Source organism: Etheostoma cragini, chromosome 13 (genome assembly GCF_013103735.1).
Source record: "Etheostoma cragini isolate CJK2018 chromosome 13, CSU_Ecrag_1.0, whole genome shotgun sequence".
NCBI classification, from domain to species: domain Eukaryota; kingdom Metazoa; phylum Chordata; class Actinopteri; order Perciformes; family Percidae; genus Etheostoma; species Etheostoma cragini.
In genome coordinates, this window is record NC_048419.1 from 10,495,235 (window position 1) to 10,514,276 (window position 19,042).

The 19,042-nt window shown below is 40.4% G+C and overlaps 1 protein-coding gene across 2 annotated transcripts; it reads left to right on the plus strand.

Moving 5' to 3' along the window:
* The first annotated feature begins 1,550 nt into the window (after nt 1-1,550).
* nlgn3b (neuroligin 3b) lies at nt 1,551-17,710 on the plus strand. Of its 2 annotated transcripts, XM_034889939.1 has the most exons (7): nt 1,553-1,971; nt 5,288-5,958; nt 7,710-7,769; nt 8,673-8,822; nt 9,673-9,858; nt 11,839-12,628; nt 15,683-17,710. In XM_034889939.1, exons 2-7 carry the CDS (start codon nt 5,478-5,480, stop codon nt 16,473-16,475), a joined length of 2,460 nt encoding a protein of 819 aa, XP_034745830.1. In that variant the 5' UTR covers nt 1,553-1,971; nt 5,288-5,477; the 3' UTR covers nt 16,476-17,710. The 2 variants fall into 2 exon arrangements, with proteins under 2 accessions (XP_034745832.1, XP_034745830.1); XM_034889941.1 differs by lacking the exon at nt 7,710-7,769 and having other exon boundaries at nt 1,551-1,971; nt 15,683-16,475.
* Nucleotides 17,711-19,042: the final 1,332 nt, after the last annotated feature.

Sequence of the window (19,042 nt, forward strand, 5' to 3'; positions counted from 1 at the left end):
AGAATTTAGATGCAGCTCTGTTTCTTTGAAGAATACTTAAGAGTTAATCAAGGTGCACCTTCTATCACACTTGAAATACTGTAGGACAGCTAAAACGAGCATTTTGAAAAAGGCAGACAGCAGATTGAGACATTTTTTTGAATTGTCACCAGAAATGTGTTGCACAGACATCCTTCGTAGCATGGCAACAGTCCTCTTGACAGACTTAACCCCTGTCAGTTCAACCCTAGGTGTGAATACTTTCATAATGAAAGAGAATGTAAACATTCCTCTTATTCTCATATAACGACAATGGATATTCTTGAACACCCATGGCCACGGAAACTGCTTTTTTCTTTGTCCCTAATCAAGCTGACTCAGCCCACACTTACTGTGGAGTTCATGTGGAGAAAGTGTCCATGACTGCAAATATCTAGACAGGAAATTGTGTCTTTAATTAAAATGTCTTCCTTTCAAAATGTGCTTGTTGAACTCTTCATATGCCACAGGGGTAAAACTGGCAAGTCCAGTACACACAGAAAAATGCCCTCATTAAAAACATGATGCTGGTAGTGGATTCATAAAGCCCTGCTGGAACCACAGGTGACTTGGAATGCATTAGACAAACTTGCTCAAAGGAAGATAACATTCTCCATGCATTTACACATGATCTATTGTATGTGTATTTTCAAATGTCTATCAAACAGATATTGTTAGCTGCATGAGCAGCAACAGACAATAATGTTTCTCTTGCAAAGCCTTTTCTCTCTTGCTTTGGTAACCCAGCATGAAACAGACATCACTAGGCAGCATCACTCCTAATAACTAGGAAGACGATCCCTCAGCGGATGCACTAATCACAGCATCACAGCTATCGCCACTGGGCAGTATATAGCGAAAAGCATATGGGAGAAAAATGTTTGCTCTGTCAGTAACTGCCTGGCCTTCTCCGCATACTGTATATATTAGTAGATTTTTTTTATGGTTGGGGCAGATTTCAGACTGATATTCATATGTTGATTTCAAGTTCAACTAAAACGCAACAGAAGCAAAAGCTCAAATCTCTAAAGAAATAGTGTAAGCAGCCAGAAAGTTAGGAGGGAGTGTACAAAACAACAACACAATAATGATTTTTCTAAGTGTTCTATAAAGAGAAAAGCAACTTTCTTGCACTGGACTAATTATCTACCATTCCTGGTCTTTTTTTTTTTGGTCTTTCTATGCATTGCCAATCCAATCTTCTTGTTAAACCAGCGTTGGCCTGTTGTTTCAGAAATGCAATTGCAAGTCTCCTCAGCACTGCTTTTTCTTTCTTTCCTTTTAGTCTAATGCCTATAATGATGAGAGAACAGGCTTTCATTAGTGAACTCATTTTGTGAAGACGTTGGTCAGGAGGTTAGGAATCTAATTTCAAATGTATTATAAAATCAGTGGAAACACATATTGGAGGATGGTTTGCATTTTTTTTTTCTTATCCTACCCCATTTACATGGTTGGCAAGATTTTCCAAAAGGCTCATGCCAATGAAATCTAATGTTTTCCAAATGCACGTCTTCTCTCCGTGCAGCTCTGCACTCTCCTTGTTCTAAGGTAGATGGGTTTCGCCCGAGAACAAAGCGCGTGAGTAGCCTAAGTGAGTGCTGTCCGAGGTTACGATGGTTACTTAATGGTTTCTAAATTGGGATTTTGTCGGTTTGTGGAGATTGGATTTAATGCACTGGCGTATCCCGGTGGTTGCCTAGTAACGCGCTGGCAGTGGGCGCCGTATAGAGATCTCTATGGTGGGAGCTCCATTAAAACCGTTGGCGCTCCTGACCTTGGCGTCGTATATGCGCAAAGCACACAGACTGTGCAAAGCAGGAGATAAGAGTGAAGATCCGCGTCTTTGATACTGAAACCCGGGGAATAATTCACACAGCCCCATTGTCTTACAGCGAAACGGACGGGCATGGTATGCAGAGATGGAGCGCGTATCAGCTTCTGTAAAAGCAGGTGAGTTAACCTAATGATTCTGTTTTTTTTTTTTCCCTGAGACGAATCTTTGTTCAGATTGATAACTGACATATCGAAACAGATTATTTCAATTAAGCTCTTGTTTAGCGATAGGCTATGATGGAAAATGTCTTGGCTCGCTTTTTCTCCATATGTTGTCCAATTTTTCACCGTCCTAGACCTAGATTAAATAAGATCCTCAGTCACAACGTGAAGCACACACACACACACACACACAAACACACACACACACACAGACACATACACGCGCACGCTACAGCAGTTTGTCGATGCTATCTGGGCTGTGGCTTGGTTTTCTCTGTTGGTCTGGATGCTTGCATTCATTTATAAAGCACTGGTCATTATGTTGAGTGCTACCTGCATGTTATCTATAAGGTAGCCTAGTGTTCCTCTGCGTCAGTCCCTGCTCTTTGTGTTGCACTGCTAAATTAGGAGGGTTTGGGGAATCCACTAAAACGGTTTAAATCCACACCAGTCGAATTACAAGGGCATTGGGACCCCAGTAGCTCTGTTGTTTGACATAGCATACTGGTCTCCATCTCAAATGCTTTCATGTGAAGGGCCCCCAGGCTACCAGAACTGGTCGATAAGATGTTGTCCCAGAGATTTTTATTGGTGAATTGGTGTTGATTTATGTGCTTGTCGGTTGTGTAGGTGTACAGATAGTAATGATGAGAGAGAAGCATGAATATAGCTATCATTCTAATAGGTCTGTATCTGGGGTCAAGTCAGTCAAATTAAAGGATTTGGGTTCCTATAAAAAAAAAAAAACTTGTCTTTGACCCAAACCACCTCTGTGGTGCATAAACATCTGCCAGTGCAAAAATAGTCTATTAGAATAATATGTTATGGTTGTAAAACATCTTGATTTTTGAAATTTCAATCAGTTGCTGAGTTATTGCGAGCATTTAATTCAAACTTCCCTGTTGCCGGGCATGTTGCCAGTCTAAATTGCACAAAAACTTGCAGTGTATCAAACTTGACTGGGTGATGGCTCATTTTTATTACATGGTCCATTTGGTGTTAGCTATAAAGCTTTTATCCACATCTGTCCTGTCGCAGACTACAAAAAGAATACTCTGCAGCCCGTTTGTAGGAAGTATTCAGCTGCTTTAGCAGTCTGCAGTACAATTAGTAAAACAAAATGAAAGTACTGTATACCATGTAGACCTTAGCTTTTGTTCTAATGATTTCAATTACAACTTTGATTTGATGTCAAATAGCAGAAAAAGTGCATCTATTGATACAAATATCATGAATGCATGTGTAATTTAAAAGGAAATGCTGCTCATTTTAAGAATTCATAGTAACCCTTTGATCTACAGCAGCCCCAGCAGGGACAGGACTGCTGCTATATAAACCACAGACAGCTAACCAAGTCTGATGGGTAAGGTCCACTGTACAGCCCATAACTGTAATTTAATAACTGACAACACTTTCACAGCAGGGTTTATGAACAAAGAGAATTTTGTACCTCCAAATGTTTTATAAATCAGTGAACAACCCAGTTTCAGTTCCAAAGGAGACGTGCCCCAATGTACAAAAAAAAAAAAAGAATCAGGTTCTATATATTTACCATTTTATTGTTTTGGGAGCTGTGCATCATTGTCACATAACATATTGAACATGGTTTGTCATTGTCTGGCTATGGGGAACATTCACAAGTGTTAATTAATACAGACAAAGCTGGCCTGTTAGGGCAGAGATGTACAATATTTCTCACATTTCTCTGACTAATCTCATTCTTTAAACATTGGCAAATTATGTTGATGTCCGTATCAGGTAATGTGCTACACCTGTGAAAGAGAGAATGAGCAGCTTTTCTTTGTGTGCATGTTCCTGCTATAGTGTAAACAAAATGTTGCAGGGAAAGAGAAAAGCCAATGCACCACATGTTTAATTAGTTTCTCATATGAGGAGGGAGCTATTGTCCCCTGTTTTAAAAGATAGGTCCATCAGGCTGACAGTGTGATGTTTACCTGCAATCTCTCACAATGCTCCAGGCAGTACTCGTCAATCGATGTGATTAGGTTAACAAGCTTGTTCGTGCTTTGCTCATTGACGAGCCAGTAAGAACCTGATGTCAAACATATTATGCTTAATGCTATCCCAGACCATTATAAGAACTAAGACGGGATGCATTTTGGATAACAAAGTAGTTAATTGGGAGATGCACGACACAATTCGCTCTCTGTAGTTCTCCATGGGTGATCTTACATTTCATAGCTAATTTGAATACAGCGTGGGATTAAGGGTGAATGTGTATTCTCCTGTTCGCTGAAGCATGCACGTTGGTGAACCACTAACTAGACAAACGATCATCACACAGAAGCTTTAGTGACTGCAGGTTAAATGCAAATGTTTGTATCTTTGCATCAATCGGACCAACGTTGCTGGAATAAAGATCCAAGATCAAAGTTTTTATATTTCACACAAATGTGGAATCAGCAGGAGCCCATTCATGGATTCAAGATAAACAACTTACTAATAGTGTTTGTTGAAAGGAGTGTGCAGGGGGGGGGGGGGGGGGGTTCACAAATCAAATTCTCAAGAAGTCAAAGGATCCTTTTCTTCTGATATTTAACACAAATGGTCTTTCACTGCTCGTAAACCTTCCTCAGTTCTTTCAATAAACCTGCAATTACTCTGCTTTATAAGGAGGGATGGTGCTACTGCGGTCCCATCAGACATGTTTGTTCTGCGATCCTTCCATTATGCATCTTTAAGTCAGTTGCTTAGTTGACAGTGTTGCTTAGGTGTGTAAAACACTCAAAAATGCAAACATTCCCTATTCAGGATGTGAGACGTTTGGTGTTTTTGAACACTAAAACATCGCCCTCAAGTCAGATATTTCTTTCCCAGTGTGTCTCTCTTCAGTGCATATTAAAGGGTTGTCTTTCTTTGCTGTTCACAGTTTCCTTTAAAAAAGAAAAGGGATGTTTAACACCTTTTATCTTGAGATTGTTTCACAGCGTCACTCCAACATCACAGCAGATGGATTTTTAACATTCCTCACATCTCCTACCCCAGTGATACACAGAAATCAGTATTCAGTAATTTGTACATGTCAAAGCATAAATTTGCTCTTTTTAGACAGCAATTTGCCCCAAAAGGTTATAAACATTGAAGGGTTACAGCTGATTTGGAATACTGATATTAAGCGTAAATAAGTAAGTATTTAGCACCCTAAGATACAGGAAGAGGATCCTAGTTTATCAACACATAGTCAATTGTACAGATATTTAGGACTATTTTCATATAGTTTTGATGTTTTCTTGCCTTATCTTGTTTTCAGATTTGTGTGCACTGCAATGAAAAGCAGAAGTGGGGGTGGTCCATACCTGGCTGAGGTGATTTTGGATTTGATAACCATCGCAGTCAAAGGCACAGTGAGTGATGTCTGTTTGACAGAGTCAGTGCAAAGGGACTGAGAGGACACTACAGTGTGCATTTGTACTGTGCAAGGGCACTGTCCAGCCCAGACCATGTGGCTGGCTACATTTAGAGACCATCTGTTGCCTGCACACCTGTTACATCATCAAGGGACTGTTACCATCACCCACTGTGCTCTTCTTTGGTGGATATTATGTTCCTGCTGGTCATTCACCAAGGCAACAAGCCAGAAATTCTACCCAACAGTGACCACTCAGTTTGGGAAACTGCGAGGCCTCAGGGTTCCTGTGCCCAGCGAGGTGCTCAGGCCTGTTGATCAGTATCTGGGGGTCCCCTATGCTGCTCCACCCGTGGGTGAGAAGCGCTTCATGCCCCCCGACCAGCCAGCCTCTTGGTCAGGAGTCAAGAATGCTACCCACTTCATGCCTGTGTGCCCTCAGAACATCCACAACACCGTGCCAGAGATCATGATGCCCATATGGTTCACCTATAACCTGGACACAGTTGCCACATACATTCAGGATCAGAGCGAGGACTGTTTGTATCTTAACATCTATGCTCCGACAGAGGAGGGTGAGTTGGTGTGGTAAAGTGGACAGCAATATCTATCCATATCTATTTATCATTATTATCGATGTCGTTCTGTTATCATTACAAAGCATGTGTGCGACCGCTGCTCATGTCATTGCTGCCACCAAGGGCTGATTTACCATTCAAAGCAATGCCATTAATGTTTCAATTGTTGCAATCATATTCCATTCGAAAAAAATAAGCAAAAATGTATACATGCTGTATATTGGTAGTTCTAAACTAAAGATACCCTGATGCCAGAGGCATGACTAAACATAAATGTACAGGGGTGAAATATCACTGAGGTAAGGTGTTGTTAAAGTATTGGTCCACCTACACTGAGCAATAATTTTCAGCATTTCGGGCTGTCACCACTGAGCATCAAAGGTAATCCTGAAGAATGACTTAGGCAATATAGTGAAGCAAGGAGTGCCAGCTTTTCCTGTTTGTTAAATATTACAATTTTTTTCATATTTGACAGAACCGCTGCTTCGATCAGACAATGTGTCTGTTGGGGGCCAATAAGTCAAGTGCAGGAGTCAAATATATTAGATTGCTGTCTGAATCTGGATCTTTTTATATCTAAAAGAACTGTGAAATGAACAAGTAACGGTTTAGTGTGTCTGTTGACTTTGCTGTGAATCTGATTAGTAGAACTATGTAACATATGTAATGAATCTAAATCTAGTGTTGACAGACAGATTTCTCCAATTAATGGTACATCAATACGCCAGTTAAACAGTTTTATATTGCCTCCCTCACAAGCATTCAATATAACACAAAACAGTCAGCATTCAAAGTTGGACCGGGTTCAGCTTTTGTCTGTAACATGCCACTCTTGACTTTTCTATGGTAGCGTAGCAACAGATAAACAGCCTGCTTGAGAGATAGCTGTCCAAAATGGTGCAGCCCACGTTTTGTAAAGCTCCTGGTCTGAGTGCTGCTTAAAGCACACAAATTAAATCTCAAACTTGCATTCACATTTCAAAGGAAACAATATAACCCATTAGTTCTATACATTTGTAATTCCTCATCATCGTCATTGGTTATTTCAAATGCACCTCGGGCGTTATGTTTCTGAATTATTTGTTTTCCTTTGGTTTTCATATTTACTTATCTGCACTAATTGTTTTGCAAATGGAATTTCCACTATTCCACTAAAATATGTGTTTTTGTGGCTTGTTGCCACCTCAAGTCAGAGTTTATTAATCACCCACCCTCACATCTTCAGCAACTATGCTGCAGAGCAAGTATCGACGTGACAGTTAGGGTTCAAATATAATTGTACACAGAGAAAATAATAAACCAAGAATGATGTATTACTCCAGTCAAAGCTGAGGCAGCTGGATCAAAACAACAACAGATCATTAACCATTCAAAGGTAGGAGTGTGTGCATGTGTGTGCGCGTATACACATCGTGCCATTTCCTAAAAAAATATCTAACAAGGAACAAAAATGCGTTCACTTAATGAAAACAGAAACACTGATTAATGTGCACCTCTGCTCTAACTCAGAATGTAATTGTGTCATACATCTCTAAAGATTTTAACATAATGTCATCTACATTTTGTCAGGAAGCAATTACAGGTAGAAGTGCAACATGCTCTATGTAAATAGAATCCTCTTTTTGCCTGTAATTTATGTATCTTTTCCTCCTTATTCTGCCAGTTTGATTTCGACCATGTTGAATAAGAGGCACAGTCAACCATGCTATTTTGAATTTTGTACTTCTTTTTCCTCATGTGAATCGCAGGGAGCCAACACAAGAAAAAGGGGGCAGCTTTCTCACATGCTGAGACTCATATATCTGAAGGTATTTTCAAGAGCTTAAAGTCTTGATGCATGGATTCTTTAAGCTTGAGTTTGGATGAAGCTCTTACAATTCTTAGTTTTTACTTTCCTGAGGAGCCGTGGGGGTTCTTTTTTTTTGTTGAGTGGACTAAGAAAAATGATGTTTTCTGACTTATGATTACATAAGTATGCTGTTGCGGCACCTCGTGTCTTGGATTGTCGCAATCCGTTCAGTAAGAGCTACATCTCTGTTGCCATGCACGTTGATCGACAAGATTATTAGGCATTATTATCCGTCAGATAGTCCCTTTTATAGACACTGGTTGGTCAATTTTACAAATTGGTGTCCAAACATGAAGCATAGATTTGCAATTTTTTATTTAAAAAATAACAGTTTCTATTTTAGCATGTACTAGTAGATAACAAGCTCAGTGTAGTTTCAGTCTACACTAAAATGTGTTTTTTTATGCTTGTGCATGCATATTACAGTATATGTTGATCTGTAAAATCCCATCATTACAGGAATTTCTTCTGAACTGACATCAAACCACAAGTAAAATCAATAGATTTGGTTCTCTTTTTATCTCTAATCCAGAGAACTTCAGATATGGTAAAGAGAAACTGTATGCTTGGTTGTGCACTTAGATGAGCTGTAAAAACTGCTGTTAATTACATTTGACCCTTTTATTCATACACCCCTTGTCAGAGTGTATTGACCATGCATTTTCTAAATGTCATTACAGCTTACAAACCACAAGCCTACCACTGCTTCTAAGCACCTTTTCTAAGCTGGCTTTACTCATACCTCATACTGGACAGTTGAACAGACATTTTAATAACAATGCTCTAGTAATTCTCCATTTCATAACTGTTGCCTCGGCAGTTGTTTGCTCAGCGTATATGTGTGTGTCTGTTGATATTGCAGATATAAGGGACTCTGAGGCTCGACCTGTAATGGTCTACATCCATGGAGGCTCCTATATGGAGGGCACTGGGAACATGATGGACGGCAGCGTGCTGGCCAGTTATGGGAATGTGGTTGTCGTCACGCTCAACTACAGAATTGGAATATTAGGTGATGACAACGTGTCTGTTTGGTCATTTCTAATGGTGTTTCAAATTGGGGTATTTAGCCCATAATGAAGTGTCATAATAGCTATTAATTTCCAATTGTGTTGCCATCATAACCTATGGTAAAGATGCAGAGACATAAAAAAAAGTAAATCAGTATGAGAAAATATAATTAACATCATGGTAGAATGGCATAGCTTCTGATTTGCATACAAATGTTGTCCTCAGTGACAAAAGTGATGCGAATACTTATCGTGATTTGTCCTTGTTGCACACATGCTGTTTTATTTAGAAAACACAATTTATCTTCCTTTAGATGATTTTATCTAATCTGTAAAATATGATCAGCCTTTGCCATGCTTAAAAGAAAAACGATTTAAATACAGTACGGATGGATGCAGCATTCACAAGGTCAAGATTTTCCGCTGTGTTTAACATTCCAAACAGAACGTTGTTTAGATGAGACTAGACAAGGGAATAAGAAATAGCATCAATTGTAAGAACACCGGTGACCTCTGCATGGTTTATGAAATTCATGTAGAGAAATAGGCAAACGATTTATTTCTTCATGCACATTGAATTTTATGAAGTCCCATGCAAGGTTGAGAATCCAGATTCAATGAGCAGAGCCCTATTCACCCTCTGAGGGGTGTCGCTGCTCGGAGACTATTTTGAGGAGTTGACTAAAGTAGTCAAGACACTGTGGGAGAGAGCAATGCATATTTGCACCTGAGGGTGAACGTGTCAACTCCATCAGATGCCCTGCTGGGCTACAACTTTAGATCAAAGCTGTGACATATACTCTATGTCTCTACTTCAGCAGAGTAGCTCTGATGTCTCTCTGTATACTTCAGGCTTCCTCAGTACTGGTGACCAGGCAGCAAAAGGAAACTATGGACTCTTGGACCAGATTCAAGCTCTTCGTTGGATCAGTAAGAACATTGGTTACTTTGGAGGAGACCCAGGTCGCATCACAGTCTTTGGATCCGGAATCGGTGCTTCATGTGTCAGTCTGCTAACTCTGTCCCACCACTCAGAGGGTAAGAGTCACCATCACCATCACTCATCACTGACTTCAATCAATGCAGATTCATTATACAGATATGCAGTTATTAGCTCAAGCTTAAGCAATTAATGCAATAACTTCAAAATAATGTTAAAATCCACACATTTCATATCGCAGTCATATTCATTTCTTATCTTATTACTTATCTTATAGATCTTAATTTGAACTACAATTTTTTTTATCATTTTTAAGTTGGTTCTTTGTTTTAAGTGCAGCTTTAAATAGTCTGTCAGTGAGATGAAGTGTTGTATTATGGGAGTAGGGTAAAGGGGGTATTCGTTAAGTAAGTGGTTGCTTTTGTTCCCCTCTACTCAATCTAATCAGCCTAAAAGCTTTGCCTCTTTAAAATGCGACGCTCTTAAAGACGCCTCCTGGCATTATAAACTTTTCACCATGCTATTACGTTCACCTGTGTCCATCAGTTTTCACCATTCAAACGGACTGATATTTCCGTCTTTCAGCCTCAGATTTGTTTGCCGTCTTTTGACCAGCTGCGATGCGTGGTGAAATGTTTCAAAGTTTTCTCGAAAAAAATCTAAAACCCTATTTTGCTTTTGTCTTCGTTGTTTGCAAAGCCTTGAGTAAAGACAGTGTTTACAGAAGACAAGGTTGGTTTGAAAATGAAGTAGGACCCGAACAAAAAGACCAAATTCCTGATTTTCTTTTTTTCTCCCACATATATTGGCAGTGCTTTAATTCAAAACGTTACATTTTAGTCCAGCCTAGCCCAGTTTACAATACAAATTGATGATATCAACTGTATAATTTTTGAAATGATAATATTAAATTAATATGAATTAAATAAAAAATAGAGTATAAACAAAGGAAACTGGTATTTGATCCACTTTTCTTTTCAGTGAATATCATGCAATTTGGGAAACACTTATCAAAAGCTCCTTGCAGGAATCAAAGGTGCGTATTTTAATATGGATGGCCCACAGGGAATTGAACGTATTATCTTTGCCGTATTACTGCCCCGGCCCTCCCCATCGATGCCGGACAGAATCACAAGAAGGCACAAATTGTGTTTTCATCAGTGCCAGGGAGGCTGCGACAACTGTCCTTTGTGAGGTTTGTATTTGATTCCCTAGCTTGGCTGCAGAGAATGCACCAAGACCTCCAGCTGTCTTTGAATAAGACTAACTAGCTGTTGCCCTAAAATAAAATTGAAATAAATGACAGCAAAGGAGGGAGAAAGTGACACTGTCCCTGCACTCTTTTCCCTGCACTGCCATGCCTTAACCACAGCAGAATATTTGTTGACTTGATACATATCACTTGTCATTTTTAGGTAGTAGATACAAAATCCCGAGAGACAGAGGTGACGTACTGCATATAAACAATTCAACAGAGCATTGTGTTTACTGTATCAACATTGATGGATCAGGGTTACTGTATATTCAGCTCCCTGCACAGACCCCCCACTGCACAGTTGGCATCAAAAGTCCATATGTAAGCTATGCAGCTAGTTAGACACACAGCAATGACGATTCTACAATTACATGTGTGTAAATAACTGGTGGAGGGAAAACTAAACACTTCCACACTGAAACAATGCTGCAAATTGATAATTACTTTGATCAAAAGAGGAAAGCAAGTCTTTTTGTCAGATTTCTTTTATCTTGATAATAACAATAAAATGGGACAACATCCCATCAGCAGCTCATTTCTTCCGCCAGCAGCAAGGCTCAATCTGGCCTTTTCACTCGCTTTTTACTCTAATGCTTTATCTCCCTGGCTAGTATTTAAAGAACATTGCATGTGGGCTTGTTTGGTTTTATCGTCTGTACCTAAATGGTGTGTGTCAACAAACTTTGGATTTAATTGTGAATATCAAGAAGTGTAAAGTGAATATCTGTTTTATGCTTTATATCTTGATACCCCGATACTAACCACTGTTCTCTGGGCTTCTGCTGCCTTTTGTGTCTTTTTGTTCTGAATTTTGTGTCTCAAGGTTTGTTCCACAGAGCCATCATCCAAAGTGGCTCAGCCCTGTCTAGCTGGGCTGTCAACTACCAACCAGTCAAGTACACTCGCATGCTGGCCGAGAGGGTTGGCTGCAACGTTCTGGACACCGTGGACATGGTCTCCTGCCTGCAGAAGAAGAGTGCAAGGGAACTGGTGGAGCAAGACATCCAACCTGCCCGATACCGCGTCGCTTTTGGTCCTGTCATTGACGGAGACGTCATCCCGGATGACCCTGAGATCCTGATGGAGCAGGGTGAATTCCTTAACTACGATATAATGCTGGGTGTTAATCAAGGAGAAGGGCTGCGCTTTGTGGAGAACGTGATGGATCTGGAGGACGGCGTGTCTGGCAGTGACTTTGACTTTGCAGTGTCAGACTTTGTGGACAGTTTGTATGGCTACCCAGAAGGGAAGGACACACTGAGGGAGACAATTAAATTCATGTACACAGACTGGGCTGACAAGGACAACCCGGAGACCAGGAGGAAGACCCTGGTGGCCCTCTTCACCGACCACCAATGGGTTGAGCCCTCAGTGGTGACTGCTGACCTACACGCCCGATATGGGTCGCCTACATACTTCTACGCCTTCTACCACCACTGCCAGAGCCTCATGAAGCCAGTGTGGTCGGATTCAGCGCATGGAGATGAGGTGCCTTATGTGTTTGGCATCCCCATGGTGGGCCCAACTGACCTGTTCCCCTGTAACTTCTCCAGGAATGACATCATGCTCAGCGCTGTGGTTATGACTTATTGGACCAACTTTGCCAAGAGTGGGTGAGTAACAGTAAATCCAGGGACAAACCAAAGTACAGATTAACGTTAATTAGGTTTATTTACATATATTTGCCGTGCGATTAGTATCCCCCTTTACACCCCTTTCTTGGCCTGTACTGTGTTATAACAGTAATGGCCTCACTTATGCCGACTTTATTTGTGTTGAGATGTTCAACCTCTAACTTCTGCTACATTCACTCATCCTTTATCACGCTAAATAAAGGACTGCAGGATCCAGCCGTAAAGTATAACTACCATTTTTCAACCTGGATTTGGTCCAGTATTGAGCTAGATCGCAATGACAAGCTACAATGTTACATAATAGGACAATTGTGGAGCATTGCTTTTTGTCCCAAAAAACTGATAGATAACCAGATTGGCAATAAAAGTGTCTGACACCATAAGCGATCTCAGAACATGACTTTTTGTCCAAAGCGAGCAGTGTGGAGGGGAGAAACGGGAGATGAGAAAAAGGCGTTCAGGTGTCTGTTGTTTTTTAGTAGCTAAAGAAATTATAGGCTCCTGTTATCTAAAAGATTTTCAATGTAATGGCTCCTAAATATTTAAATGGTTTTGACTGTGCGGCTGAGGTCATTATAGTTCAATGACCACATGTAGGCTATTCATTTAAGTAGGCTACAACCGTACAGATGAAGTGAAATAGAACGAGCAAGAGAGCGAGAGACAGCGGGCACAGGGGGCGCTGAGCCCCTACATGCCCAAAGAATACGATGTCAGGAGTGGGATCTGTTCCTGTGGTCTGGATGTGTCCAGTGATATACCACGCAAACACAATGCTGGGTTACAGCGTCAGCATTGTACCTGCTCTAATCCACAGGGCTATGAGAAATGAGCATATAAGAACCATTGTTTTTATTGAAAATCTTTTAGATAACACAAAACCATGGATGTAATATGGCCTCTCTCTCTCTCTCTCTCTCTCTCTCTCTCTCTCGCGCTCCTCATCCACTCTTTATCCACATACTTCATCCATAGACTACAGCCTTCTCTCACTCAAATGAATTTGGGAAACAGACACCTAAACGTATTTTTCTCATCTTGCGTTTCACTCTCCACACCGCAAAACGTCACGTCCTGAGATAGATAATGTTGTCAGACACTTTTAGTAAGAAATCTGAGCCTTGTCAGTACCAAAACAAAATCAAAAAGCAAGGGTCCACAATTGCCCCATTAGGTTACATTGTAGCTCGGTTTTTGTCGGCTCGTCATTGCCATCTCGCTCAGTACTGGACCAAATTCAAAGATTTTTGGTCACATCAGTCTACTAGATATAAATGCATGGGGAAATGGGATTCAGGTTGAAAAAAGTGGTAATTACCCTTTAAGTAGTTCCTCCTAATTAGTGCAGCCTGAACTCCCAATACTATGTCTTCTTTGTTAGTTCACATGAACTCTCACATGGAATAGTTGCTTTTGTATCAATTAATATAAATTCCTTAACATTGCAAGTCTATAAATACCTTTATCGTTAATCCACACTTCTTATTGTAAATTGGGTCTGCTCCCTCATGCTCAGATTTATTCGACATTACTATTCATGTAAAATTGTAATTACTATATATTTAATTGTGTACACTACCTTCAAAATGCTACACATGTTGGTGATGCTTAACTGTACAGTCACATATAATGAGCACACACCATGTCATAAATACCATGTTGTCTCTTTTTAATAGAGCCACTTTAGGCTTCTGTATTTACATACACAACAAAGTTTCATCAGTTTGGGCACATTTCCTAAAAATGCTGGATCTTAAAATGTACTGTTTAATTCACATAAATGTTTAAAGCACTTATTCACTGTCGTACTAAAAGGTTATGTTGAAGATTGAAGAGAAAATTTGAAGAAGGAAGTTAAGATGTACTCCATAAACCTCAGCCAACTTTACAGGGAGTTGTAATTTCAAACACAATAAATCAGTACAGGAATATCCTGTAAATACTGTCTAGGTTTGCTTGCAATATACAACATTGAGACACCAAATATTGATGTCTTTATTAAAGGTACTCTATACATTTAGGCATAGACTTCAAGTTACCTTTTTTGATTAAATTTCGAAGCAATGACACTTTCAAAGTATTCCTAGGATGGCAGGAGACTTATTTAGCTTATTTAGGTTTTCAAATATAATTTTGTAATATAAAGTCAACGGCTGACAGTTGACCTAATATTACAATAACAGTGACTCAGCACTGGAAAAACATGCTTTTGAAAGTGCAACCGAGTGAAACTCTGCACCTTCGGCACCTTCTGACAGCTTGTTTTGCAATTTGTCAAACAGAGGCACAGATTCGCTGTGTCTGTGAAGATTAGAGACACCTAAGTGAGTTGCATTGTAGTGACGGACTCCACTGCTGCTGCCAGCTAAAGTCTTCCTGCATGTGGGATACACAGCTGTAATGAGTCTTTGTGGGCGATGCTTTTAAAAGGATGAAGCACAGCACAGGTCACAGTAGGCTGCAGTTTCAGTGTGTAGATTTAAAGGAATACTGAGCCCTTGAGGAGAGATGGTGATATTACATTGTGTTGATTTATGTTGATGAAGTTCTTTTTTTTTTTTTTCTTCTTCTTCTTTTTTTTTCCCGTTGTTTTTGCATTTCGTTTGCATTTGGATTGGCAACATTGCATTACTACCTAGGGTTGGGCTTGTGGTTAAGATCCTTATCCCAATATGAATGAGGATGAGGATATTTTCCAGTAATGATATCTATCATGATATGGCAAATGTAAGCAAAATCAAATATGAAATAATCAAACTAATGTTCAAAGCAAAGAACTGTGTGCAAAACAACAACAATCTATGAAACATTTTCTTTCTGCAACCTGTTTTTAATTTCATTATTGCATCATTAATTTGGACACCGATGTTTCCCGATCAATATTTTGATCAGATCATATCAATATGATCTGAATTACTACCTACAGAGGCACACAGGGAAAGACAGGACGTGGGATAGGAATACTACCATTTAGGATAGCTTTCTTCCACAATTTATTTGTCATGACGTTTTCTGTCTATCGTGTGTCTGCAGGGATCCTAACAAACCAGTGCCACAGGACACCAAATTCATCCACACCAAGGCCAACCGCTTCGAGGAGGTAGCTTGGTCTAAGTACGACCCCTTTGACCAGCTGTACTTGCACATTGGCCTGAAGCCTCGTATCCGTGACCACTACCGCGCCACCAAGGTGGCCTTCTGGAAACACCTGGTGCCCCATCTCTACAACCTCCACGATATGTTCCATTACTCCTCCACCACCACCAAGGTCACCCCACTGGACCCCACTCAGTCCAATGGTAAGAGGTCCGGCAGCACCGGGCGGCCTCCTGTATCCACCGCCCACATTGATGGAGACGGGAGGGAGATGGGCCCGCTGATCATGCCAAACCCGAGAGATTACTCCACAGAGCTCAGCGTCACCATTGCTGTAGGTGCGTCACTGCTCTTCCTCAACGTCCTGGCCTTCGCCGCTCTGTACTACCGCAAGGACAAGCGCAGTCGGCAGGACACTCCCCAGCAGCCCAGTCCCCAGCGTGACAGCAAAGGCAACAATGTCAGCCACACCACCACTGTAGACGAGACCCTGTCCCAGCAAAGGAACCAGTGTGAAGCCCTTCACAATCCTCTCCACGTCTCGCCCAGCTTGGACTACTCACTGAGCCAACGGCGCTCCCCTGACGACATCCCTCTGATGAGCCCCAACAACATCACCATGATCCCCAACTCCCTGATGGGCCTCTCCAACATGAGTCCATACAGCACCTTCCCTGCTGGTTACAGCTCTGCAGGCCTGCCAAGCACCCACTCTACCACTCGGGTATAGCCTGGCTGGAAACGGGAGGAGAACCGCGACGTACATAAAACATGGAAATGTAAAGCTGTATTTAGGATGTGTAGGTAAAATAGGATTAAATATGTTTGTTCTGTCTTTTACAAAGGTGTACAACCGCCAACATCCTGCCTTTGCGCTCTCATAATAGGAAGTCTTACTGCAGAGTCATTTTATAATAATCACTTTCAAAGGCAGACTAAAAGAAGAAGTGCATTTCATTTTCCACTTTGGCTTTTTTGGAACTTTACCTAGCAAGAACTTAGTAAGTTTATACAGTTGGATTTGTATGGCAAGCTTTTTCTTACTCGCTGCGATTTTGATCTCGTGGAACGAAGTGACATTACTTGTGGTGGACAGTGGTGAGATCTGGGAAAAGCTGAAAATCTGTATTATTAGTATTATTATTATTATTATTATTATTATTATCAAGCTATTTTATACATATTTCTCATCATACATTGCTTATTATGAAAATGTATTTTTACTGTAATTACTTTTAAATGCCTTGTAACTCGCTCATATAAAGACTTACTGTGGAAATTGTACTCAAATACTGGTCACACATGTGGTAAAATGTCCAGTTTATCCAAAATATTTCTATCTGGTAGTGCAAAATATAGCACTCCTGTGTGTGCGTGCGTGTATGCGTGCGTGCGTGTGATGAGAAATGCGCTATAAAATGTAAAATTAGGCATTGTTTGAAATTAATCATTTAGTTTTGCATATCTAGTGTTGTGTAATCTATTGTAGTCTATTTGAGTATCCTTGCTAGATTTTTGTTTCACGTGTCTTCAGTTTTGCTTACATTGTAGGAATATAACTTCTGCTTTATTATAAAAGAGAATTGTTTAAAATGTGTTTTCCTACTTCAACCAACTCATGGTTCTTATGGCTTGGCTTCTTTGTACAGAATAAACTTAGACCAACATTTTATTTGTCATTTGTTTATGAACACTGTAAGGTCTTTGGAAAGATAACTGTAATTATATTGTAATTGTATGTATACCAACTCAATTATTCACATTTAAAGGGAGTTTGATGAAACATACAGATAATTGCTCCTACTCCAAGTCGTTTGGACCCTGTGCGTACCAAGTTATACGCAGGGGTCGCTGCTCTTTACTGAATATAAATGATGGACATGAAATTTGGAGATTGGATTTCTTTGAACCTATCATAATGTTTAATCTAAATGAGACGACTATTAAAAGATTTTTGGAACTAAAGATGAGTCTTGTCAAAAGTTGGGATAATGTGTTTGCCGAGTTTAAAAGGATACTTATAACCGTGTGAAATGTAGTTCAAAGCTGTATAGTGTCTGGGTCAGGGTTGAGAGTTGAGGTTAAATTAGCTCCAGTGTGTGCCTCTCATGTATGCTAATGCATGGAAACATCAAAGTCTGTTTACAGGTCATGGAGAGTACTACTGCATATGTGAACCATGTTGCATCAAACTGTATTTGGCTCCAGAGGGAGCTGATGAAAAAATCATGAAAATCTGAGCTGAAGACTAGACATTTTAAAATGAAAAAGTAATCTAGAAGGGGTGGAGTTAGAGAGAAGTGAGTTTACCAAACTTCTGCATCCTGCTCCCCCTCTCTGCTTGAGGCTATTGGCTCCAGGCTACATTAGGCACTACTAGTACACCCAAATTTCTAATATTCTGACTGGTAATGTAGGCACCAGGTTTTAAGAACAAAGAAGAATGCATGGGATAACATGATAATGCTGTGTAGCTGACCTTACAGAGTCATTTTACTAACTTCGTGACTATTCTCGGCTTTTCCATTGTTACATTACATTTTACCATGTATCACTGTATGTAATTGTCACGTTGCTCACAGTGACTGCTGTAAAAGATAAAGGCGGTCTGAGTGATGTTGCACGTTTTAGGCTACAACAGTTGTTGTCACATACAGCAAACATCTCCTCACTATCCGCGAGCTGCCTTTCCCCAGAACACACTGTAAAAAACGCGTCCCCGTAAAAAGCCCAGGGTCTACAAACAGCAACAAAAACAAAATGTAACCACCTGCACCACGAGGCATACACACAGTATTCCAGCCAATTACCAACAAGAAGGATTTGGGGGTGGGGATTGGGGGGTTTGTGCGTGGAAGGGAGGGGGAGGGGACAGGATGAGGAAGAGGGAGGGGAAAGCAAGTCTCATTTTGTTTGAAAATTCTTTGAACGTCAACAATAAGTAACGTCACCCAACATCGCTTAGAGCATCTTTATACGTTATTTCTTTAGGGCTGTTAGAGAACAACTTCACTATCAAAATCTCATTGAGTTTATTTGCCATGCTCGCTCATCACTTACAATTTCATGTTTATCCACCTTCAGGAATCTTAATGTTCCACTTGTGCTTCTATGGATGTCTGCTCCTCCCGCAGTTTTAGGGTAAATCTTAAAAAAAAACTGTTAGAACACAACTCCTGGTTGCAGTTTCCCCAGGCTTCAAACACGCAGCCAGCAGAGTCTCAGATTATCATGAAAGACAATCAAACAACAAACAGATAAACCCTGTTGGAGAACAGCTCAGTCCTCCCTTTACTT